Below are 27491 nucleotides of genomic sequence, written 5' to 3'. Positions count from 1 at the left end.
CTTATGAACTCATTACTCGTAACTGTCACTGTATGTCATGTTGTTACTTGTGGGCGGAGCACCAAGGCAAATTCCTTGTATGCGAATACTTGGCCAATAAAGTTACTTACTTTAGAAAGTATCTTAGAAACTTGGTTTGCTCCAGCCACATAGGTACAATTAAATGTCCCCTCACCTGGCCACAGTTGAAGCAGGTAATGCAACACCTCTATGTGTTTCTTGAAGTCCAAGGCACTGGCCAACTCCTCGGAGTCTATGAAGACCCTGTTGCTATGGTTGAAAGCCTCCTGCCTCTGGCTTAAAAGTACTGGCCCAAAGCACACGGCCAAGTTTTGGCACGTCATCTTATTGACCTCATGGAATGAAGCCACAAGTTTCAGATGATCCAGCAGCATCTTCAGTGTTGCCTATGGGTAAAGAGAACAACAAAATGGATGCTAAAAGCAGGAAAGCTGAGGACTAAATAAAACCCAGGCATTCAAAACATCTTGCTTTTAGCACCATATTATGCAAGTGGCAGTTTAGGTACACACACCCCAAATATGGTTAACTGAACATACATGAAGAAGGGTCTCGACTCGAAACGTCACCTATCCATGTTCTCCAAAGATGCTGCCTGACCCGCTGAGTTACTCCAGCACTCTGTGAAACGTCACCTATTCATGTTCTTCACAGATGCTGCCTGACCCGCTGAGTTACTCCAGCACTCTGTGAAACGTCACCTATCCCATGTTCTCCACAGATGCTGCCTGACCCGCTGAGTTACTCCAGCACTCTGTGAAACGTCACCTATCCATGTTCTCCACAGATGCTGCCCGACCCGCTGAGTTACTCCAGCACTCTGTGAAACGTCACAGAGATTCGGGATTCTCAGTGAAGTTCTCTTAAATGGATATTCCTTTCTGAAACTATACTTACTAGTTATTTCTGCAAGGGGAAAGGTCCTCCTAGTAACTGCCCTGCTGAATCAGTCTGAAGAAGGGTATCAACCCAGTCCATTCCTCCACAGATGCTGTTAGAACTGCTGAGTTCCTCCAGCACTTTGTGCTTTGCTGAAGGTTCCAGTATCTGCAGTTCTTTGTGCCTCCATTTAGTAACAAACATGAATGCCAAATAAATGCCTGCTTCACTTCACATATTCATTTTTTAAATAAATGAGCACAAATAGAACTTCATGGCAGAAGTTATCCATCCAATGCTGTTAAAAGGACTTCCTTTTAAAGGCTCGAAAACAAGTCGACGACTTCAAATCAAAAAAGCCACAGTTATGCAATAACCTCTTTTAAGTTCACATGCCAGCTTTATATAAGCAATTTTATAACACAGAAAACAGAGTTTTCTCTCACAACTTGCATACTGTGCTCACTTCAAACATATCCTATTTTAGTGGACAGGGTGAAACTAAATATTGAAGTGTGTGTTAAGCTAGTTTAATTTTATTGTACAAAGAGGTCAGTGTTTGCAATGCTGGCAGAAACGGAAGCCACTTATAGTAGCTACATTCCAACACATCCTTCGTTCCAGAAAGTTATCCAAGTCAATTTCAGATTATTGCTGGTATCCAAAGAATGCAAAGGAACAAAAACAAGTGATAAGAATGTTTGAGCTGGATGAGTGAAAAACACATCAATAATGTGACAGGCAGTGTGCACTGTAAGGTCTGTAAAAACACCACAGGCCTCTTGGCTTCAATGACAGCATGTCATTAGCAGCAAACTTAAAGGTTCCCACTTCATGTGCAAAGCACACTGGATAGTAAAAGAGATACGAGGGAAGGTGAAGTAAAGAAAAGGGCTGCTCATGAACAGGCTTATGAATCTGTGGAATTCATTGCCACAGACGGCGGTGGAAGCAAAGTCAATGGAGATATGGACGGCGGAGATAGATAGATTCTTGATTAGTATAAGTGTACGGGGTTATGGGGAGAAGGCAGGAGAATGAGGTTGAGAGGGAAGGAGAAATCAGCCATTATTGAATGGCGGAATAGACTTGATGGGCCAAATTACCCAATTCTGCTCTTATCACTAATGAGTTTATGTACTGCCAGGGGTAGTGGTGGAGGCAGATACTATAGTGGCATTTAGGAGACACAAAATGCTGGAGTAACTCAACGAGGAGACGTTTGGACAGGCGCATGGATCTGCAAAGAATGCAAGGATATGGAACACGTGCAGGCAGATAAGGGTTGGTCTTGACATCATGTTCAGCACAGACATTGTGGGCTGAAGGGCCTGTGCCTGTGCTGTACAGTCCTATATTTCAATTGTCAGGCTATAAATACTGACAAAAATAAGGCACAACATTACAATGGAATCAGAGGGGATGTGAAGACTAAAATAATAGACAAATAAAAGTTATGAAAAAAAGTTAGCTGCGAACATTAATGGGAACCTACATATGCTGAGAAGAGGGGGCTTTTAATGGTAAAAATGGGAACTTGCACATGGATGCTGATGAGACAATATATTTAGCAAGATGTTTCAACAGATGTCTTCAACTTCAAAATAAGAATGAATGAGGAGAAAGGAGAAGACACTGCATGTGTAAAATATCGATAGCATGAAGATACTAGAAAGAAGATAGACACAAAATGCTGGACTAACTTAGCGGGTCAGGCAGCATCTATCGAGAGAAGGAATGGGTGACGTTTCGGATCGAGACCCTTCCTCAGTCCCGACTCGAAGCATCATCCATTCCTTTTCTCCAGAGATGCTGCCTGACTCGTTGAGTTACTCCAGCATTTTGTGTCTATATTCGGCGTAAACCAGCAATGCAGTTATTTCCTACACAAGATACGGGAAAGGTTGGCTGAACTGAACTGAAAGTAGGCAAGTCAGTGGGTGTGAATGGAATGCATCCTAAGATTCTGAGGAACATGTGGGAGGAAATAGTGTAGACATTTCTCATCATCTCTCCATGTGGAGGGTAGTGCCAGAGTATTGGAGAATAGCAAATATTACATCAAAGGAATGGAAGCAAGCAGAGCAAACACATGCCTTCGAACAAGGACGTTAACCAAAGGCAGACACAATGAGCTGGAGTAACTCAGCGGGATAGGAGAAGATGGTTAGGTGACGTTTCGGGTCAGGACCCTTCCTCAGACTGATTACAGGTGAGTGGGAAAGAAATCTGAAGAGGGGCAAGCCAAAGCATGGCCTGTAATAAGTGAACACAAGTGAGCACAGCAGGCTGTGGAGGCCAAGTCATAGATATTTATAAGGCAGAGATAGATTCTTGATTGCTACAGGTGTCAGAGGCTATAGGGACAAGGCAGGAGAATGGGGTTAAGAGAGAGCGATAGATCAGCCATTATCGAATGGCGGCGTAGACTTGAAGGGCCGAATGGCCTAATTCTACTACTATTCCTTATGACCTTATGAGGGGGGTTTTGACAGGCAGATTGTTGGACAAAGGTCAGGGATGAAAAGACAGGTGTAAGCCCGAAAAGGATAAAGAGTTGCAGATTGTTAAATTCGCAGATGGAAAAATTGCAAATTGTGTAGTGATTGGAAACGATTCAGGTGGAGGGAACATGGGGAAGAAACCAGCACAGTCTGCCTGAGATCAGGGGAAGGGGGGGGGGGGGGGGGGGGGGGGGGGGGGGGGGGGGGGGGGGGAAGAAAGGGAGGGGATTGGGGGAGAGAGTGGAATGTGCTGGTCACTTGTTGGTCAGTTACCTAAAGTTACCTTCACCAATGGGACAGACGATATGACACACTGTTCTACAAATCTCAAGATGTCCTATTTTTCTTTAAACATTTTGCATTTAGATGGTGGAAGGAATCAGGTTTGTATTTGCTAGGATACGACAGACGTATTTACCATGCTGCCGCATCTGATGGAATGAGAAGCCAAGAGCAATAATCAGAGGCAGGAATAGTCTTCAGCGTGACGTTACCACTTCAGTGACTATCTACCATTCTTGGCTTCCAAGAACACCAAGCTTAAAGACACCTTTGCAAAATGATCCAGGTGGCAAAGTATTAGTTATAACAGTTTGAAGATGACACTACTAGAAAGTCAGTTCAGTTTAGTTTATCGTAACGTGTACCGAGGTACAGTGAAAAGTTTTTTGTTGTGTGCTAACCAGTCAGCAGAAAGACAATACATGATTAGATGCGATCCCTTTACAGTTTATAGATACATGAGAAGGGAATAACGTTTAGTGCAAGGTAAAGCCCGGTCACGGATAGTCCGAGGCTCACCAAAGAGGTAGATAGTAGTTCAGGACCGCTCTCTAGTTGTGGTTGGTTGATTCAGTTGCCTGATAACAGCCGGGAAGAAACTGTCCCTGAATCTGGTGGTGTGCGTTTTCGCACTTCTGTACCTCTTGCCCGATGGGAGAGGAGAGAAGAGGGATTGGCCGGGGTAAGACTGGTCCTTGATGATGCTGCTGGCCTTGCCGAAGCAGCGCGAGGTGTAGATGGAGGCGATGGAAGGGAGGTTGGTTTGTGTTAATTTCAAGTCACTGCATTGAGACAAAAGGCAATAGACAATAGGTGCAGGAGTAGGTCATTCGGCCCTTCGAGCCAGCACCGGCATTCAATGTGATCATGGCTGATCATCCCCCAATCAGTACCCCTAGCAATCTAGCTCTCTCTTCAAAGTATTCAGAGAACCGGCCTCCACCGCCCTCTGAGGCAGAGAATTCCACAGACTCACCACTCTCTGTGAGAAAAGGTGTTTCCTCGTCTCTGTTCTAAATGGCTTACTCCTTATTCTTAAACTGTGGCCCCTGGTTCTGGACTCCCCCAACATCGGGAACATGTTTCCTGCTTCTAGCGTGTCCAAACATTTGCATCTACAAATTTCCTAATGTTACTTTGAATCCCTTCATCCAAATCATTGATGTATATTGTAAATTGCTGCGGTCCCAGCACTGATCCTTGCAGTACCCCACTAGTCACTACCTGCCATTCTGAAAGGGACCCGTTAATCCCTACTCTTTGTTTCCTTTTCCATTTAGCGAAAAAATCAATTCTGCTGAAACTTGGAGTAAACCATTTTATGCTTCAAATATGTGTAGATACGAAATGGTGGAGTAACTCAGCGGGACAGGTACCAGAGATGCTGCCTGGCCCGCTGAGTTATTCCAGTATTCTGTGATTTCAAATATTTAACTCCAAAATGTTTTTAAAACAACCAAACAGAATTCCCCCCAAGGCACAGTCCAACAAGCGGATTTAAAGTGGGCATTACTGCCAACTATGGTGCACAACATTTCATAGAATTTCTGGAGACAAATCAAGGAGTTTAATATTTCCCTTTGTGTTTTGCCTCTCATCACCAAGTGAACATTGACAGAACTTTCCATGCAACTTGATAAGCAAATACCAAAGTCAAATGTTATTAAACTACATGATGTTTTGACATCATAGATATCATAAAGCTTTGATCATTGCAAGTTCATTTGACTGTGGGCTTGGAAAGCAGCCATCAGACGAGACTTCAGTTGAAAACACAATGGAATGGCTAATTATTTGAATCTACTGTCGTTTCAAAACAAAATTCAATAACCTGGACTAACAAATGAATTGACCACAGAATTGTACAGCTCAGGAGCAGGCCCTTCAGCCAGGGTGTCTGTGCTGACCATGCCGCCAATGTAAGATGCACGTAATCTATAATCTCTCCAATGCCTAAATACCTCTTAAGTATTGCTCTCATATCTGTTTCCACCACTTCCCGACAGCATGATCCAGGCATCTATCACATTCAGTGTAAAAAACTGGAACTGTAAACTCCCTTTAGACTCAGCTTAAATCTACACCCTCTGGTATTTGACACTTTCCCCCTGGGGGAATAAGGTTCTGACTGTGCACCTTATCTATGCCTCTCATAATTCTATATACTTCTACAGTTCACCTTACAGCAGGGGTGGGCAACCTTGTTCTGCATAGGGGCCGGGACGCATGTCTGTGAGCGGGTGGCGGGCCACATCTGTCACTTGAACACATAGATCCTGCTGCCATCCTGCCTCGGATGGCAGGCATCAAATCACGTGTTCACAGAAGGTAGACAAAAATGCTGGAGGAACTCAGCGGGTCAGGCAGCCTCATGCAATCCTTGCATGTCTCACCCGCTGAGTTTCTCCAGCATTTTTGTCTACCTTCGATTTTTCCAGCATCTGCAGCTCTTTCATAAACGTGTTCACAGTAGGCGCGCGGCCGTGCCAGTGGCTTTGCGCAAGATGTGGTACCGCCAGAGCTTGGCGCTCGGCCATGCATTCGGCCCGGGGGCCGTAGGTTGCCGACCCCTGCCTTACAGCCGCTGACTGTAGATTAAAAGCCCCCCTGATTATTGGCTTCACATTTCCATGAACATAGAAGATGAAGACTGTGACAAAGCATGTGTGGATCACACGCCTGCAGTGAACAAGGTGGCCGGGCAGGAGGCAGTTGCACCAAAGGCCGTCTGGTGGCCCTGCTGGAAAGTGGCATGGATGGTGAGCATGAGGCACTGGTTATAATCGCTGCAAGCAGGCTCATCTAACTCACAATCTGTCAATACTGACCGCCAGACCAACACTTTGCTACAATATGCTATTTTAAAGTTATGCTTTTACATCTTCAGCAATATTTGGCCGATTAGTGGAGATTACTCATTTAAGTAACGTTAAATAACGAAAGGGTATATGTTCCAATAATGTGGCCATAGCCCAGTAATATACCATATCTAGAGGACAACAATCGGGTGCATTCTGTTACACCAAAACATGATTCAGTTGTACAAATAGTGTGAATTCCAGAAGTCTCTTCATGCTTACCCTCTCCACTTCAGGCAGGCAGTCCAAGAGGCTGGCCGTGTATTCACAGTCACTCAGGTCATTCTCACAACCAGAGGACGTAATCCTGAGGGGTTGCTTCACCATGGTCTCCAAAACCGCTTCATACAGCTGCTTAGTTATTAACGACGATGGCAGTTCCCTCAGGTAATCCTTCAGCACACCTGGACAAGCAAACACAAAGCTACGTGACCATCCATTTTACGCCTGTTTAAGTCTTATGAATGACAAATAATCGTCCATGGCGCGGGACTAGGAAAACAAATAGATTACTGTGTGAAAGAAAAAGAGTAGACACGGTGATAGAATGGGCAACATTGGTGTAGAGCAAAAGTTGGAGTGCTTTCCATAAATAATTCAGTAAAACAAATCCTAATGGAGCATAAATATGATAAACTATAGATGGCACTGATCATTTCCTTTGCAACACAGACAGAGGAAGCCAATATGAAAATGCCAATGTCTAAAGCAACACTCAAGCCAGGTGCTTCTGCAATGCAGGAAATTGCAGAGTTGTGTGTGTATCCCAGTCCATCACACAGACCAGACTCCTCACCATTGACTCCATCTACACTTCAATCTGTCCCGGGAACGCAGACTGCTTCATCAAAGATTTCTCCCACCCCGGTCATTCTTCCTTCTCCCTGCTCCGGTCAGGAGGGAGATAAAGAAGCGTAAAAGTGCGCACTACCCGATTCAGGAACAGCATCTTACCGTCTTATCATGCTTCTGAACGGTCCTTCTACACACGAGGGAACAGTCCCGATTTTCCAACCTATTTCACTGCAAACATTGGACTTTCTCTGCAACTGTTAAGCCACAGTGCTGAGAACTTTATTCTATACACTGTTCTATCTATCTGTTGTTCGGCTTGACGGTATTATCTGATTTAATTCGACAACACGCAAAGCAAAGCTTTCATTGTACCTCGGTACACATGACAATAACAAAGCTCAACCTGAAATCTAAACAACATCAGATCTTCATGCTCTCTAACATACAGGAATACAGCATGGTTCACACAGTAAACTATTCTATGCAAGTCACAGAGGTGGAAACTGCAAAGAAAAAGGTGCTTTCACATCAGCTCTCAGATTTGACCAAAATCTGTGCCAAACTTTGAAAGGGTGAAAAGAGGAGGAGGAGGAGGAGGAGGAGGAGGAACAAAGTTGGATACAGAGTTCTTCAATGAAAACATTTGCCAGTGTGATGCCTAGGCTGCTGCCAATGGTGGGACCTGCATCCAGGGTTAGAAGTTTAGAATTGCATTGGGTAACACGGTTTAGTTTAAAATAAAGTCCAAGAAGAAGCACAGAACTGACGATGACAAGAGCACAAAGTTCATGATAAGGTTAAAGAGAAGGGCTTTAGATTTTAAAATGTAACTAGCACTAATAATCATAACATTAGTTATAAAACCAACTTTTAATCAGAGGGTAGTTAATCTGTGGAATTCATTGCCACAGAGGGCTGTGGAAGTCATCCGTGGATATTTTTAATGCAGAGACAAACAGATTCTTGATTAGAACCGTTGTCAAGGGTTATGGGGAGAAGGCAGGAAATGAGATTAGGAGGCAGAGATCAGCCAAGTAGACTTGAGGGACCGAATGGCCTAATTCTATTCCTATAATTTGTGAACTTGTGAACATATAGAAATAATATTGCAGAAATGTAATTTTCCTATTACAGCAGACAGACTGCATCCTTAATTTTGCCCTCAAGTGACTTGTCATATACAAGGTTCCAGATTTGTTCTTTGGTGCCGAGCCAGTGAATAACCATGCCAATGGCTTCAACTTCCTGGGTCTGTAGGAGAAATCGACAGAGGATATCACCCGATCTTTAACCGGAACAACCTATTAAACATTCACATCAAGAAGCATCAGTTGGTGAATAGATAACCAGCTACAATGCACACTCTCAACGTTTCATGTAAAGACGTGCCCAGATTGGGGAGACAATGACGCAGTGAATGAGCCAGCACTGATATAAATAAAGTGGGGTGAAAATTAGCAAGAGAAAGGGTTTGAAGTTTTATCCGGAAATTCCATTTGATATAAATGTATCAAATCTTGGCAGTGTAGAGAATCCTTCCAGCAAACAGACTGATATGAATAATTGCCATTGTTTGCAGTAAATAGATGTACAGTACTTTAATACAAATGAATACTTCATATTACATCCTATTAATGGAATTTTAAATGTGGAATTCTTCAGAGTATTTCAATCTTCATTCCACAGTATAAATGGTTGGGCATAAAAGGCCTTTGCTCTCTCCTTTCTCTTTTGAAGGCAACAACTCAAATTATGAGAGACCAGGGCAGCATCAAACAGCAGCTTTAGTCATATCAACACAAGAGCAACACACAATTCCATCCATGCCATACCTGGGAATTTCCAGTAGGATTCGGTGCCTAGTGATGAGCAACAACTAGCATCCCCCCCCCCCTCCCCATCGAAGCACAACCTCGGAACACAAGCTTGCCGAGCGCTTGGGACTTTGCTCTTAGCAAAGGAAGCCCCAACTTGGTGCAAACAGATGAACTGCTGGCACTCCGCAGTTGGTTCAATATTGTTGCTGCTCCTTTCAGTGTTCTATTCCTCCCAAATACCAATAGGCATTAATGATGCTTGTGTTTCATAACGTCCCAATCTTTTCTCATTGTTATAGTTGTACAGCATAGAAACAGGTCAACAACCCAAGTCATCCATGTTAACCAAGATGTCTTCCCCATCTCGTCCCACTTACCTGCATTTGGCCCATGGGCTCTCCAAGGCTTTCCTATCCATGGACCTGTCCAAATGCTTTTGAAACATTGTAATAGGACCCACCTCTTACTTCCAATACCCAATACCCTGTACGTAAAATACAACTTGCCCCTCTAGTTCCCTTTCAATCTTTCCCCTCTCATTTTAAATCTACGCCTTTTAATTTGCTGTATCTTTTGACAACCTTCCTCACGATCCACAACTCCACCAATTATTATGTTGTCTGCAGACTTACTCATCAGACCACCAACATTTTCTTCCAAATCAAAGCAGAGGTACCAGCACTGACCCTTGCAGACATGACTAGTCACAGACGTCCATCCGGAATAACCGCCCTCCACCACCACCCTCTGTCCTCTATATACCAATGCATCATCAATCCCATCTTCTGGACCAGCCTACCATGAGGGACCGACCTTGTCAAATGCCTTCCTAAAGTTCATGTAGACAACATCACTGAACTACCCTTACCATCTTTATCACATAAAAAACCCAAATTAAGTCTGTGAGAATGGACCTCCGCAAAATAAAGTCATGCTGATTATACCTAATGTCTAATGCTTTTTGAATTGCAAGTAAATCCTGTCCCTAAAGGACCTGTTCCACTTACGCGACTATTTCGGCGACTGCCGGCACCCGTCATAGGTTGTTACAGGTCGCCGAAAATGTTTAACATGTTGAAAATCCAGCAGTGATCAGAACAAGATACGACTCTTTGGCCGACTACTCACGACAGTACAGGTTTCACCCCGCGACATATCACCAGGGTGTCGCCTGTATGGTCGTGAGTCGTCTCCTCAGTCACCCATAGAGTCGTAGCATCTTTCTGGTCCCGGCTGAATTTTCAACATGTTGAAAATTTACGCGACCTATGACAGGTGCCAGCAGTCGCCGAAAAGTTGCGTAAGTGGGACAGGCCCTTAAGAACCTTCTCCAATAATTATCTCGCTGAGACATAGAGACTTCTATAAACTGCTTTCAGCACTGCTTCCCTGATGATGGAAATGCCATGAAAATTATTCAGAATTATTTATATTTCTTTCAAGTGAAATCAATAATTATGCAATAATTTCAAAATATCTAAGTTTCAGGAAGGTTATATTTACTTTCACAGACAGCAGTGGAAAAATAATTAATGACAGTTCCAATTTCTGGAACAGATTTCACAAATGGACCTGGGCATTACAAAGTCAAGAGTCAGGCTAATGAGTTCAACACACAAGCACAGGAACCACAATGAACTTTTAGACTCTCCAGCATATCATTCTCCAAGTTTAATTGGCCCATGAAAACCAGCTGCTTTTTGTTCCATCCCAGCTATGTTTCTTAAAAAAATACCAATTGTCAATTAACCCTGATTTACCCTCTCAGTCACATTCTGCAACAAACATATTTAGACAGCAACTTAAACCCAAGATCCATTTAATTGCTTCTCTCGTTTTTCTTACTCACTGAACTGTTAACTCCACACAGCTAACTCTGACAAGCAGATTTACATTAATGAATGCTGGCATGATGCAGAAACGCCACGACGTGTCTGTTGGCAAAATCAACATGTGAGTGAAAACTGAAGGGAGCCAGGCAACTTGATCACAAGTAAGTGAATGCCACACCAATCACTTTCTGGGTCAGGATTCTCTGCATTACACCCATGTTTGGGTCAAATAAGCAACTCTCTGATTGCCACTTCACTCTGCAACTCAGTTTATTGGTTGAAAACTCAATCATTACTAGATGTTTAAAAATCACAATCTACTCAGTAATTTTGAAGTGATAAATACCTCATGAAATAGAATCTCGGCTGTAACAAATTTCGATATTTCTAAATTAAATTAAATCATGGGCTTGCCAACTTAACAGGTGAATGTACCTGTATTATACAGTCAATCTGCAGAAGATTTTAAGAAGTATCCTGATCTCTTTCACAGATTGCCATCACTTTAGCCTACACGCGTAACAGACTGAAGCTATCCAAAATGTATACATCGGCTGAGTCACAAAGTTGTACAGGTGCACAACCTTTTATCTGAAAGCCTTGGGACCAGACACTTGTCGGATTTCGGACATTTTCGGATTTCAGAATGGAAGATTTTTAGCGTAGATTAGGTAGGTAGCGCGGGCGGCTTGAAAAGTCTGGAGCTGCTGCCTCCTCCCGGGTGACCGGGAGACTCATTGCATAAATGTTAGTCAGTTAGTTTGGAGGGATTTTATGTGGTGGTGGTGGAGTCGGGGTGAAGGGGGAAACTTTAATTCTTAGTCCCCTACCTGGTCGGCGACTCCCAACCTCGCGGAGCTGGGGGCTCCGTCCGGCCGCGGGCGGCGCCGGTTGGAGCTCCGACCCCGGCAACTCTACCCCTGGCTGCGCGGCTCCAAATCCATCGCCTTATCTCGGTCGGACGTCCCAGCTCTTGGAATGTCGGGAGTCGGCGGATATTCGTCGCAGCGCTGGGATACCAGCGGGGTGCGGGCAATGCCTTACCGGGTCGCCTGCGGCAAGCTCCGGAACGCTGTGGGCCGCCGACACACAACATCGCGGAGCGTCGCTGGATTTGGAGCCGCGGAGTTGGGGGCTCCGTCCGGCCGCGGGCGGCGCCGGTTGGAGCTATCAACCCCGATACAAAACTCTACCCCTGGCTGCGCGGCTCCAAATCCAGCGACGCTCCGCGATGTTGTGTGTCGGCGGCCACAGCGCTCCGGAGCTTGCCGCACGGCGACCCGGTAAGGCATTGCCCGCTCCCCGCTGGTTTCCCAGCGCTGCGACGCTGCCGACTCCGGACGTTTGCGGAGCTGGGGCGTCCGGAAGCGCGGGATAGCGCTGGATTTGGAGCGCCTCGCAGCCAGGGGTAGAGTCAAACCGGGGTCAGAGCTACAGTCTGGCGCCGCCCTTTGCATTTGCCCCACCGGGCACAGCGCTGCGGCGCTTACTGCACGGGGACCGGTAAGGCATTGACCGCTCCCCGAGATTCCGACCAGGTAGGGGACTAAGAATTAAAGTTGGAGCTGACCTTCACCCCCCTTCACATAAAAGCCCTCCAAACTAACTGACTAACATTTAAGCAATGATTTACAGATGTTTAAGCGTCTCCCGGTCTCCAGGGAGGAGGCAGCCGCTACAGTAGTACAGACCTGGGTTGACCGTGGGTCGTTTTGGGTCAAGTTTGGCGCCAAACGCGAGCTTTGGTGCGCAGACGACATCTGGAAAAAATGGCCGGTTTTAGGAGCTTTTCGGTTTCTGGAACACCGGATAAAAGGTTGTGCACCTGTATTTGGAAACTTTAAACACATGCAATTATTCAGCTCAGAAGACTTTTCACTTCTGAATTTACCAAAGGTACTGAATATGAACGGACTGCAAATTATTGGTTGGAGCTAGTTATCCCATTAAGCAAGGACAAATCATTGGCATGTTTTTCATTTGCTGCTTCATGATACTACAGACAAAATTAATAGGCAAAATACTGCAGCATTGTAATGCTGAAATATAAACCGCAGCTAATTGGAGCATATGAACATGCCATTTAATCCCTCAGGTCTGTAGATCCATTGGTCTGTTTTCCTAGCAGATGTTTACAAGCAGCCTTTTAATTTAAATCTACTTATCTCGTGTCTTGACTGTCTTGTTATCTTACACTAGTTTATGGATATTCATGGTTGTAACTGGCTCAGTCTATTCTTTACAAACCTGCCTCGGTTTCCCATTAGATTGGAATTCTCTAGATTTAGGGTTATTATTGTCGTGGGTACCGAGGTGCAGTGAAAAGCTGTGTGTTGCATGCTATCCAAACAGATCAGATACTAAACATAAATACAATCAAGTCAAACTTACTGTTAGTACACTAGATAGAGCAATGGGGAAGATACAAAGTGCAGAATATAGTTCTCATCATTGTAGCGCATCGGTTCCAGAGACAAAGTCCAATGGGGTAGAGGTGAATTAAAGGACCGCTCGGAAGTCTGATAACAGAGGGGAAGAAGCTGTGCCAGATAGTTGGAGAGGTTTGGACATTGTATCATCAAAATATTGGCAGTCAATCATGATAGGAATTTAGTCATTTGACCCTTTGCATCTGCTCAACCTGGGCAGTAAGGAAACCAAGTGATATGTGGGGACAGTGCTGGAAAATGACAGAGATTAGAAGATGTCATGATCTTGAAGGTTGGAGCTGACGCATAGGGTCTAATGACAAAATTCTACTATCTTATATTACAATTACAATAATACTTTATTAGCCAAGTATGTTTTGCCAAGTCAGTCGTACCAATAAAAAGCAACGGAATACACAAAATACATTTTAACATAAACATCCACCACAGTGACTCCTCCACATTTCTCACTGTGATTGGAATGTGAAAAAAACTTCTAATCTCTTCCCTTCATTGTTCACCTGCGATCGGGGGCCTCGAGCCTTCCGTTGACGGGACGATCTTAACTCCCGTAGCCAGCGGCGTTTGGGCCCTCCCCATCAGGGCGATCAGCTCCTGCAACGGGAGGATGCCAGCTCCCCCGCGCCGGCGATTGGACCCCACGTCGGGCCTAGTCGAACCTCTGGGTCGTTGGAGCTCCCGACATCCATTGTCTCCCGAGACTACAAGCTCACGACGGTAACGTCCACAGGCCGCGGTTGGAGCGTTCCCAGGCAAGGGATCGGCTCCGATGTTAAGTCCACGCCCCGCAGTGGGGCTCAAGGTCAGTCCGAGGAGGCCCCCAGCTCCATCAATGGTAGGCCGCAGAGCGACAGGAGATGGGATCCGGAAAACAATCGCATCTCCGGCAAGGTGAGAAACTGAAGAAAAGAAACCCCCCCCCCCCCCCCCCCCCCCATAAAACAAACCGGAGAACATTTTCAAACTTCTAACACAACACTAAAAATTTAAAAAAAAGACGACAAAACAAACAGACTGTTGGTGGGGCTGCCAATCGTGCGGCGCCCCTGATGGTCTTATCATCTGTTTGACTGCCACATATTCACAATTTTGTAATTGATGTGGCATTGCTTAAAACGTTATATTTCCTCTATCAGTCAGGTAAAATGTTATTACTACTAATGAAAGGTGAACTTAGCGTCAGTGATTTCGATCATGTCCAGCAGTTCCTTGTTTAAATTGAAGGTAGACGCAAAATGCTGGAGTAACTCAGCGGAACAGGCTGCATCTCTGGATAGAAGGAATGGGTGACATTTCGGGTCGAGACTGGGCCTGAAGAAGGGTCTCGACCCGAAACGTCACCCATTCCTTCTCTCCATAGATACTGCCTGTCCCGCTGAGTTACTCCAGCATCTATTTACAGTTCCTCGTGTCTACATCTGATGAAAGATGTGGTAGCCTTTAACATTACTTGACTTGCCTCTTCCTGGCTAAATTGTGAAATGGCAAAAATGTTTTCAGCATTCAAAAATGTAAAGAAACAGCTCGGTTTTCACAATCTGCCCAGAACAACAATAAGCTTTTAGTCAGCGGCAATATTGCTGTCTGCTGGCATTAATTGATCCCTCTTGTGTTTAATGATATAGGCTCACATTCCAGGGTCACAGCCTGTCAACTACCCCAGGGATCTTTCATTTAAAAGGTCAATTACCTGAACTCTGCCCTGTCTGAGTGTACGTGGCGCCAAAATGTGCTGTTATGCATTTTTTCGTAACTGGATTTCATTATTGCTCCTGGAATGTCAAATAACCAATGCTATTTTTAAATAACCAGATAATGCACATGCAAGAAAGGTGACAACAAGGACAGAATCAACCCCATCGCTCACACAGGTCACCCAGTCAGACTAAGAAACACATGCACAGGGTGAAGACAAGTTCATCAGCAATCCCAAATCTTGTTCTGAATGCAAGTGGCATAATATTGATAATAATTGCATTACTTAGGAAAGCTATTTTCAAATCTTATAACTTGAGATGTGCTATAAATATAGTCCATTAACCCAAGAAATATTAAAATTGTCAGCCAATAATTTTGACCACTTTTTAGCTTCATTGAATCAAGTTTTTACCACTTTAATGGAATTTTAATGGAAACAGATGCTATTTCCTCCTGTTTGGCTTAAAACTTGACCACACCTTTTGAAATTAACTGCATGAGTATTTGTTTCGTGCAGTAGAAAACGTGATAGTCATCATTGAATTATTACACAAGCCTATTCAGCCCATCTAAGCCATACTGGCTCGATGACTAACCCAGTTGGTCCTGCTCTCAACCCTCACCCATAACCCAGCAAATTCTCTCTCCAGATACAAATTTGGCTTTAAAAAAACCCCCATAAAGTTACAATTGAATTGGCCTTCACCATACCCCCTGACATTGCAGTCCAACCCTGACCAGTGCATAAGAAAAATACTCATGTCACTTTTGATAATCACCTTCTGTCCATATCTTATGAATGGCAACACAGTTTCTCTCCAGGCACCTGGTCCATGAGCCTTCATGATCTGAAATAGCAACCACATTTCCATGCAACCTCCTCAGCCCCACGTAGAACAAGCTAGCCTTTACTGAACTGTCCACTTCACTGAACTTCATCAAGCCTGGAATCATAAAGTTGAAACTACTTTTGGAAACTCTCCTCTGCTTCTAGACCTTTGCTAAAAAAAGGTCCCAAACCTCAGTTGGAAACGATACTCCAGCTCATCACTACTTCCGTTCCCTTGCGCTCTAGTGTTATAAAGCAGTGTTTAATATTGTCGCTTTCAAAGAGAGGTCCAGCAACTCTAATCACACTATACAATCACGCCAAACGCAAGCACAATAGATAGTGTAGAGAGAAAAATACCAGAGTGCAGAATATAGTGTTACATTATAATAGTGTTAGTTATGGAGAAAGTGCACATACATAAAAAGATTTGCAATGAGCTATGTAGGGAGATCGAGACTGCAGGCTAGCTTAGGGGAAGACACTTCAGTGTCACATAACAGTGGGGAAGAATCTGTTCCTGAATGTGACGCTACATGCTGTCAAGCTTCTGTATCTTCTGCTGGACGGGAGAGGGGAGAAGAAGGAATGACCAGTGTGAAAATGGTCCTATCAGTGTGATGGATTGTGCAACATCCACAATTCTCTGCAATTTCTTGTGGTTTTGGGCAGAGCAGTCGCCAAACCAAACTGTGCCGATAGACTCCCAGATCAATTCTCGTACCCATTTAATGTGTGCCCTCTCGTTTACATTGCCTCTTCTCAATCTTCACACAGGAATACAACACCTTATACTTCCCAGCATTAGAGTTCATCTGCCAGCTAGCCTGCATCCAACCAGCCTGTCTTATGCCCGGAAATATATTACTGCGATCCTACATCTTGAGCTGTGTGTCAACAGCATACTTGGAAACTATGCTTTGTGCACAGCTGCTCAAACCATTATCATACATTAATGGAAACAGTAGCCAGAGTACTGACCCCTGGGGAACTCCACTGTACACTTACTAAGGCAGCCAAGAAACAACTCTCACAAGTATTATCTGCATCCACCTTATTCAGAGAAGTCAGGGCAGCACGGTGGCGCAGCGGGTAGAGCTGCTGCCTTACAGCACCAGAGACCCGGGTTCGATCCTGACTACGGATGCTGTCTGTATGGAGTTGCTCCCCATGACAGCGTGGGTTTTCTCCGGGTGTTTCGGTTTCCTCCCACACGCAAAGACGTACAGGTTTGTAGGTTACTTGGTTTTGGTAAAAATTGTAAATTGTCCCTAATGTGCAGAATAGTATTAGAGTAAGGGGTGATCACTGGTCGGCGTGGACTCGGTGGGCCGAAAGTCCTGTTTCCGCACTGTTTGTCCAAAGTAAAGTAAACTAAAGCACGTTCCTGTTAGGGTAGTCATAGAGTGATACAGTGTGGATCCAGGCCCTTCGGCCCAACTTGCCCACACTTAAACAATGTGATAGTCCCAGCCTCAACTACCTCCTCTGGCAGCTTGTTCCATACACCCACCACCCTTTGTGTGAAAAGGTTACCCCTCGGACTCCTATTAAATCTATTCCCCTTCATCTTGAACCTATGTCCACGATTCCCCTACTCTGGGCAAAAGACGCTGCAACTACCTGATCTATTCCTCTCTTGATCTTATACACCTCTATAAGATCACCCCATCCTCCTGCATTCCATGGAATAGAGACCCGGCCTACTCAACCTCTCCCTGTCGCTCAAGGGGATCAGGGGGTATGGAGAGAAGGCAGGTACGGGATACTGAGTTGGATGATCAGCCATGATCATATTGAATGGCGGTGCAGGCTCGAAGGGCCGAATGGCCTACTCCTGCACCTAATTTCTATGTTTCTATGTTTCTTCAGACTGATACGCGGTGTTTCAGGTCAAGATCCTTATACAGACTCAATATTAGAGTAATTATGTTTTTCTCTGCACCAGTGTTGCTTAATTCACTCAGCTATTTCCAGCAATGTATGTATTTACACTCAGATCTACAGCAGATGGTACAATAATCCTACTTCTTTCAGGTTGAAAGGTAATTGATATAAAAAACAATAGGTTGAACAAAGAAACAAATTTCTGGTCACAATCACCACAGCATTAAAACAAATAAAATGCTGGAAGAAACGATACGATTACAAAGAGCTCATTGCTTCATCATTAGTCTTTGCATTCAGACATCTAAAGGCAAAAAAAAACTTTGAGATGGTCAAGAAAATTCCAGAGGAACGACCACACTTTTGCTCTGATTAAAAGGGATAATGTTTGACGTGTAAGTTGAGAATGAAGAAATAACAAAAGGAACGACACAGAAACACACCATAAATGGAAAACTGAAGTAACGTCCCATGAGTCAGCATTGGAGATGGGATGTGCTGGCACAATGATGGTCAACAACGCAATTGGTAATGATAACCCTGTTCGTTATATTAGTTTAGTTTAGAGATACAGCGCAGAAACAGGCCCTTGAGTCCACTGAAGATAGACACAAAATGCTGGAGTAACTCAGCGGGACAGGCAGCATCAGATTCTGGAGAGAAGAAATGGGTGACGTTTCGAGTCAAGGTCCTGTCCCGCTGAGTTACTCCATCATTTTGTGTCTATCTTTGATTTAAACCAGCATCTGCAGTTCTTCTCTACACCTTTGGTCCATCGAGTCCGCGCCGACCAGCGATGCCCGCACATTAACACAAACCGACACACACTAGAGACAATTTACACTTATACCAAGTTTACAAACCCAAGACAATTAACTTACAAACCTGTACGTCTTTGGAGAGTGGGAGGAAACCGAAGATCTTGGAGAAAACCCATGCGGTCACGGAATGTATAAACTCCGTACAGACAGCACCCGTAGTCGGGATTGAACCCGGTCTCTGGCTCTGCAAGCGCTGTAAGGAAGCAACTCTACCGCTGCACCACCGAGCCGCCCTTACTATTACTATTTGTAGTCATTCAAAGTAAAAGCTCATTTGGATCAGAGGCCTACTAAACCACATAAAGCCTGAGTGATTCAGTTCAAATGTTTAAATTCTGATTGACTCTGGGAAAGCATTAAACTTTACAACAGGTGAAATGGTGTTGACAACATATTATCACTGGCGGTAGGACAAGCTGAAAGTGTTGAATGATAAGTTATAACACAATATTAAGGGACACATATTAATTGACGATTTCAGGAGTACATTAACATTGGATCAGTAAAACAAGACCAATACTGTCCCAAGTTGTTGCAGACATACGGCGCGGAATCAGGCCCTTCAGCCCAACGAGCCCGTGCCGACCAGCGATCCCCGCACGCTAACACGCTAACACATTATCCTACATACACTAGGGACAATTTACATTTATGCCAAGCAAAATTAACCAACAAATCACCGTATGTTTTTGCGCTGTGAGGCAGTAGTTCTATCGCTGAGCCACTGTGCCGCCCTTGGTGTACTTGGTGATTGGATTAATAAAAAAATAATAATCTTCCATTGTTGCTCCATTGAAAATGGCTTGAAATATGTTTGTATTTTTGATTTTGTAAATGTTGAAAGAAATACATGGAGCACCTAGGAGCTTTAATAACTTTTCTATCTAGATTTAAATATATAATGCAATAACAAAGCACCAATGTATCATACCATCCTGGTATCTTGTTTGTGATCATGGAGTTTCCCGTCTACACCTATAACTATTGAGTGTCCCATCACTAGAGACACTATAAAAGCCACAGTAAGCACAAACCAGCATTACATTTACCTGTAATGACATTGATATCCGGATACAGGTTTTCGGATAAGCCAACAGCCTTGCTGTCACGCTCAAAAGCTTCTCTAAGCTCTTTCTTAACAGCAGCAGAGCCACAAAGCCGATACAGGCCCACAACCTAGAAGAGGAAGCACAAGATGTAGTCACAGATTTGTCTTCAAAATCACAGTTACAAATACTTCTGCTGGACCAATAAAGTAAGAGAAATGTTTTAACAGTCATGTGCAACAACACTTTTTGTTTTTGAATGGGGAATGGGGGGGGGGGGGGGGGGGGGGGGGGGGGGGGGGGGGGGGATTTTGTAATCACCTTTTTTTGAAATGGGGATTACAAAATTCCAATGAAAACATAGGTGGTCATTTGGCCCTTGCTTCCACTGCTATTCTATAGGATAATGGGCAACTTTAACCTTAGTTGCATTTTTCTGCAGACAGCTATGCTCCTGGATTATTTTACCATCCAAACTTCATCAATCTGAATATACTCGGCCACTGAGCCAGCACAGCCCTCTTGGGGAGAGAATTCCAAACATTCCTTGTCCACTAGGTAAGCAACATTATTTTCATTTGTCCTGCGTGCTAACTGCTCGGTTTGAGACCGTGACCCCCTGACCCTGAACATCAGTCAGGTGAAACATGATCTACCCTGTCAAACTCGAAGAATGTTCGATGTTTCATTGAGTGCATCCCTCATTCTTCTAAACTCTAGAAACGACAGAACCAAACTGTTTATGTTCTCTCCACCGAACCATCTGCACAAATCAATCTAGAGATTATTTAGTTATAGAGTGATACAGCGGGGAAACAGGCCATTCGGCCCAACGTGCCCACACCAGCCAACATGTTCCTTCTACACTAGTCCCACCATCCCACCTTTGGTCCATATCCCTTCAAACCAGTCCTGTCCATGTACCTGTCTAACTATTTCTTAAACATTGGGATAGTCCCAGCCTCAACTACCTCCTCTGGCAGCTCGTTCCATACACCCACCACCCTCTGTGTGAAAAATGTAATGCTCTCTAACGCATGTATATTCTTCCGTGATAAACCGATGTTAACTTGGGGTAGCAGAAAAGCTTGCACTGAGGTGCCAATATTTTAATTCCCACTGAAACATAAAATAAGGTACGTTTAGTTAAAAAAGGCAACTCCTCCAAGGCAAGAAATTACCTTTTCACCCACTTATATGAAACTACTCAGTATAGTCTCGCTCTGCTGTAGCCATTATCAAGCCAAGTGGTTTGAAAAATACAATCTAGCTTCCCTCTGTCGCTACCACTGGGACACCACTGGTCTGCATGTCTGGACTTCATAACAAGAATCCACAACCACATCATCTTCTGCAAGTTCCAGCCTCTCTTCCTGAAAATAAACAGACCATTCCTTTACAATTCTCTCTCCATACTGTTTAAGAAGGAACTGCAGATGCTGGAAAATCGAAGGTAGACAAAAGTGCTGGAGAAACTCAGCGATACTCGGGCCGAAACGTTGCCTATTTCCTTCGCTCCATAGATGCTGCTGCCCCCACTGAGTTTCTCCAGCAGTTTTGACTCTCTCCATACTCTCTTGCGAATCAATAAATACGTTGGAAAGCGGCCAAGTGTTCTGCTAAAATCAAAAATTAGGGAAAAAGCACAGGAATTTCGGGGTCATCCAAAATGTCTCTTCTACTCTACTGGGATCCTGTACAAGCAAAGCAAACACTTCTCCATAGTTCTTGCCAATTAGCATTTACGGCCATTGAGACCCTGATCTTAAGGCTGTCGTTTCGAGCATACAACACAATGTTCCAAAATTAAAAAACGGCATTATTTTCCACAGACACAATCAACAACATTTACAATTTACTAAAGTACTGCCACAATTTGGCAAGCAGCTACATGGAACTCCAACAACATTTATGCTTTGAGTAGTTTGGACATGAATTTATTGGATCTTGGCCAAAATCCAACGTAGGCTGAAATAATTTAGAACGGTGTAGCCTCCACACAGTTCCAGAAAAACATAACGCTGTTTATTTTGAACTGTTGGCTAAAGTAGCATCAAATGACCGATTGGCCCCTGTAAATTGCTCCTAGTGTTGTTGTGAATAGGACAGTGGGATAACATAGAACTAGTCTGAACGAGTGATGGATGTGGACTATATGGACTGAGGAGCCTGTTTCCATGCTGTCTCTCTAAACTAAACTCTGACAAATCAAACTGACGGTGCATTTCTTTCTTGACGCTGCGATATAGACAAAGCAATGGAACTTTAAACACAGAAGAGGAGCAAACTCATGTGAAGACATGGAGACATCCATGGAATTTTTCATCCCCTATTGTGTTGATGCCAATGTCGCAAAGGTTGCCGTGAAATATCATGTGCTCTCTTTCCAAGTAAGAAATGAGAAGCATTGTATAAACACGTTTAGAAGCATTAGTAGAAAATATATTGTCAGGTTACTTCACAGCTTGGTTTGGGGACAGCTCAACCGAAGACTGCAAGAAATTGCAGATTGGAGATGTAGCCAAGTCCATCGCATAGACTAGACCTCCCATCATTGACTCCATCTACATTTCACACTACCACAGAAAAGCAGCCAACATGACAAGAGATTTGTCCCACCCTGGTCATTCATTCTTCTCCTTACTCCCGTCCAGCTGAAGATACAGAAGCTTGAAAGTGCGCATCACCAGTCTAGGGAACAGTTTCTTCCCCTCTGTCATCAGGCTTCTGAATGATCCTTCCATAAGCTAGGGGACTATGATTCACCTCTACACATTGAGGACGTTTGTCTAACTGATATGCTACACTTGTTTAGTTTAGTTTGTTGTCACGTGTGCCGAGCTACAGTGAAAAGCTTTTGTTCTGTGCTATCCACTTGTATCTTCTCCTTTGCTCTATCTATTGTACGAGTTTGACTTGATTGCATTTCTGTATGGTATATCTGACCTGTTTGTAAAGCATGCAATACAAAGTTTTTCACTGTACCTCAGTACATGTGACAATAATAAACCTAAATCTGAACTACATCTTTGGTTTAATCCTAAATCAGAGTTCTCTCTCTAAAAATATTTGCAAGGATTTGAGTTCACTCCCACCACTACCTCATCCGTTAAATCAATGTGGAAGCCCATTAAAAAACTGCCATGTTGAACTACTGGTAAGTGCTGTAACCGTTACAAAATGAATGTTGGAAAGAACTGCAGGTGCTAGTTTAAAGGTAGACACAAAATGCTGGAGTAACTCAGCAGGACAGGCAGTCCGAAGAAGGGTCTCGTCCCGAAACGTCACCCATTCCTTTTCTCCCTAGAGGCTACCTGTCCCGCTGAGTTACTCCAGCGTTTTGTGTCTACAAAATGAGTGTTGTCAGGTTATAAACTGTTAATCACACTTCAATACTTACACTGACTGTTATTTTTCTGGCACTAAAGCAACAATCTTAGTGAATAGTGAAAGCGTAAAGACTCAGACTAACAACCCAGACAATATTAGATCAAATCTCACCAGGGCAATTTAGGAATTTAAACAGAGTTTAAAAAAAATAAGAAATCAAAAATTGGCAAGAGTAGTTGTGACATGAAGTTATTGGACCATGGCCAAAATCCAATTTGTATGCTGATACAATTTAGAAAGGTGTAGACTCCACACAATTCCAGATACATATCACACCCTTTATTTTGAACTGAAGTAGCATTAAAAAACTCTTACAAATCTAACTGAACGTCCATCTCCTCTGTCTGCAGTATAGACAGTGCTATAAACAATGGTAGCTTAAATGCAGAAGGTGGGCATGGTTGAGAGGAATAGCACAGATGCATTTTTGGAACAAAATGAGTACACAGGACGAAAAAATAGAAAGATATGCCTGGATTAGAAGGAGCTCATTTGGAGAATAATCAACAATGCAATTAGTTTTAATGCTATGGATTTCTATGCCAGGAACAATCATGTCCCAAGGGGAAATTAAATGGAACTTTATTTTTGGAGTCATTATTAATGATTGGCTAAATTAGCTTTTTATGACATTTAGGTGCCTGGTGAGTTATGATATTGACACTGGCAGAATTTAATTGTAATAGTTTTTTCATAATATGTATGATTACTATTGCCATTCATGACTATTGTATATTGGGATTGCCAAGGCTACTTTTTCCTCACCACTGCCTGCCCACCTTCCATTTGAAGGGTTTATTTCTAATTCACAAAAAATATATTGTTCATGAGTTTTTAGAACATTGAACTTAGAAAAATACAGCACATGAACAGGCCCTTCGGCCCGTGGTGTCTGCCGAAGATGATGCCAAGATAAACTAATCTCCTCTAACTGCACGAGATCCATATCGCCACATTCCCTGCATATCAAAGTGCCTATCTAAAAGCCTCTTAAATGCCACTATTGAACCTGCCTCCATCATCACCCCTGGCATGGATCCCAGGCACGCATTATCTCTGTATAAAAACGTACCCCACACATCTCCTTTAAACTTATCCAATCTCACCTGAAAGCTTTATGGTCTAGACATTGATATTTCCAGAGGTCTAGACTTTGAGATTTCCACCCTGGACAAACATTTCTGACCCTATCTATGCCTCTCATAATTTTATACACCTCTAATTGGTCTCCTCTCCAATGCTCCAGAGAAAATAATTCAATTCTGTCCAACCTCTAATCATCCTACTCCAGATAGCAATCTGGCAAACCTCTTCTGCACCTTCTCCAAAGCCTCCACATCCTTCCTGTACTGGGGTGACCAGAAATGCACTCAATACTCCAAATGTAGCCTAACTAGTCTTACAGAGCTTCAATTTTGTTTTATCTTATTCGGTGTTAGGTAGATAAATTATGGTGTCAGAAGGAGAGATAGCTGAATGGATAGCAAATTGGCTCAATGGAAGGAAGCAGTGGGTGATGGTGGAAGGTTGCTTCTCGGACTGAAGGCCTGTGACTAGTGGTGTGCCTCAGGGTTCAGTGCTGGGCCCGTTACTGTTTGTCATCTACATCAATGATTTGGATGAGAACATACAGGGCAAGATCAGCACATTTGATGATGATACAAAAGTGGATGGTTTTGCAGATAGTGAAGATGGTTGTGAACGATTGCAGCAGGATCTGGATCGATTGGCCAGGTGGGCTGAGGAATGGTTGATGGAATTTAATACAGAGAAGTGTGAGGTGTTGCATTTTGGGACATCGAACAAGGGCAGGACCTACACAGAAAATGGTAGGCCTCTGGGTAGTGTTGTAGAGCAGAGGGATCTAGTAGTACAGGTGCATGGTTCCTTGAAGGCCGAGTCGCAGGTAGATAAGGTGGTCAAAATGGCTTTTGGCACTTTGGCCTTCATCAGTCAGAGTATTGAGTATAGAAGTTGGGAGGTCATGTTGCAGTTGTATAAGACGTTGGTGAGACCGCATTTAGAATATTGTGTTCAGTTCTGGGCACCATGTTATAGGAAAGATATTGTCAAGCTTGAAAGGGTTCAGAAAAGATTTACGAGGATGTTGCCAGGACTAGAGGGTGTGAGCTATAGGGAGAGGTTGAGTAGGCTGGGTCTCTATTCCATGGAGCGCAGGAGGATGAGGGGAGATCTTATAGAGGTATACTAAATCATGAGAGGAATAGATCGGGTAGATGCACAGTCTTTTACCCAGACTTGGGGAAATGAGGACCAGAGAACATGTTCAAGGTGAAGGGGAAAAGATTTAATAGGAATCTGAGGTGTAACTTTTCGAGGTGGTGGGTGTATGGAACAAGCTGCCAGAGGAGGTAGTTCAGGCTGTGACTATCCCATCGTTTAAGAAACTGTTGGACAGGTAAATAAATAGGACAGGTTTGTAGGGTTATGGACCAAGCGCAGGCAAGTGGGAATCGAGTAACTGGGACATTGTTGGCCGGTGTGGGCGAGTTGGGCTGAAGGGCCTGTTTCCACATTGTATTAATCTATGACTCTAGGTAGAACTTGAGGATTGAAGTCCATGTTGTACTGTACCAAGACAAGGTGGACAAGGGTTATATATACCTTCAACACTGAAACAGGACGTTTGTTTTTGTTTGTGCAAGGCAGGACAATTACATGTAATATAAAATACGGTTGCTCAACACTTTAACTCCCCTTCCCATTCCCACACTGATCTTTCTGTCCTGGGCCTCCTCCATTGTCAAATTGGAGGAACAGCACCTCATAGTTCGCTTGGGCAGCTTACACCCCAGTGGTATGAACATTGACTTCTCCAACTTCATGTAGCCCTTGCTTTCTCTCTCTCTCCATCCTCTGCCCCTTCCCAGTTCTCCAACCAGTCTGACTGCACTGTATCTCTGTTTGCTTTGTTGTTACCGTCTCCTAACTAACAATGATCTATTCTACATTTTCCTTGAACTCCATTCCTTTGTCCTGTTTTCACACCTTACACTTCCTTATCTATACATTTCCTTATCAATGTACCACTCACTCCTCTAACATCAGTCTGAAGAAGGGTCTTGACTCGAAACGTCAACCATTCCTTCTCTCCAGAGATGCTGCCTGGCCCACCGAGTTACTCCAGCATTTTGTGTCTATCTTCGATTTAAACCAGCATCTGCAGTTCCTTCCTACGCAATTACCTGTTCAAATTAACACAAATGCCAAGCAAATTCTGTAGAGAAAATAAATCTTTGTCGTTGTGAGAAATATTTAAATAGCTGTAATGAATTACTCAAATGTTACAGATGTGCAAAAAATCCCTTTAACTGCAATATTAATTCCCAGGCTGGAGCGATGATGCACATACTTCACTTTCATTTCTCTTCTGAGGGAATTAAAAATCATATACTTGATGGAATCTTTAATAAAAACATCCAGTCACCACATCTGAACTATATCTTCCATTACTGGAACTAGTTTTGTGCAATATTCAGGCCTATGTGCCTCCACTCAGGCCAATGTCATTCTAATTAGGGTACATCAATGTGGGAAGCAACAAGAAAATAATTTATTGATGTGCAGCCAATAAGTCAGTGATGCATGATATTTGGACTGCCCACCTCAGTTAGTCCACAAGGCCTTCCTTCCCAATGTATCCCTGAATCTTCAACATTAACAAGACTAGAAAAACAGGAGATCCAAATGGTCAGCTCAGCTTTCTTCTACATGAATGCTGAACTTTCAACTTTCCAAAATAGCCTCCTAAATAAAATCACAATTTTGCTACTATGTTTTCCATCAGCCCGCTTCCAATTGCTGGATCAGCACTAGATCATACAATTTAGCATCTTTCAATGAGTTGGTGATCAAAAGATGTGACACCTTGTTCCTCTCCAAACACTTACATGGAATTTGCAGCAATATATTAATAATTATAAACTCTATTTGCTGTAAAGACGAGACCTCACATGTTGTCTAAGCAAAAAAAATGAAAGACTTGAATTCCCTTCTCTTCTCAACTTCCAAAACTTGGGACATTTACTTTAGGTCCTTAGATAGCCCAACAGAGTCCAATACGTTGCAGGTCCTGGCACTTCTGCTGATGCTGCTGGTTGGGATGGTTGTGGGCTAGGAGGGGAAGTTGTGACAGCTATTTTCAGAAATGCTGTTTACATGGTGTACACTGAGCAAGGGCCAGAGTAAACGTCCAGTCTGTTTAATGACAAGGGCCTTATGATTCCCAAGGAAAGCCCTTCCCCTGCACTTTGGAGCTGCAAGGGGCTCTACTGGGATAAAATATTTGATGTTAGTCAAACTCACGTGGTGTCTCTGTGAACCTTTAGTAGCCAGTTACTCTGCAATCATCCTATTTGCCG

At 43.6% G+C, this 27491-nt stretch overlaps 1 protein-coding gene across 2 annotated transcripts in view; it reads right to left on the bottom strand.

Annotated features, from left to right (window-relative positions):
- The window catches only part of syde2 (synapse defective 1, Rho GTPase, homolog 2 (C. elegans)), a 94627-nt gene that overhangs the window by 18777 nt on the left and 48359 nt on the right, over window positions 1–27491 (bottom strand). For both annotated transcript variants that reach the window (XR_008722947.1, XM_055630777.1), the window contains exons 4-6: window positions 19723–19849; window positions 6767–6948; window positions 176–407 (exon numbers count right to left, since the gene is read on the bottom strand). Coding sequence is in view for 1 of the 2 variants with exons in the window: in XM_055630777.1 (XP_055486752.1) it covers window positions 176–407; window positions 6767–6948; window positions 19723–19849 (541 nt within the window). In the remaining variant the exon portion in view is untranslated. The remainder of the gene's footprint in view (window positions 1–175; window positions 408–6766; window positions 6949–19722; window positions 19850–27491) is intronic.

The sequence above is a fragment of the Leucoraja erinacea genome, unplaced genomic scaffold, assembly GCF_028641065.1.
Source record: "Leucoraja erinacea ecotype New England unplaced genomic scaffold, Leri_hhj_1 Leri_52S, whole genome shotgun sequence".
Classification (NCBI taxonomy): Eukaryota; Metazoa; Chordata; class Chondrichthyes; order Rajiformes; family Rajidae; genus Leucoraja; species Leucoraja erinaceus.
This window is presented reverse-complemented; position numbering and strand designations above follow the sequence as displayed.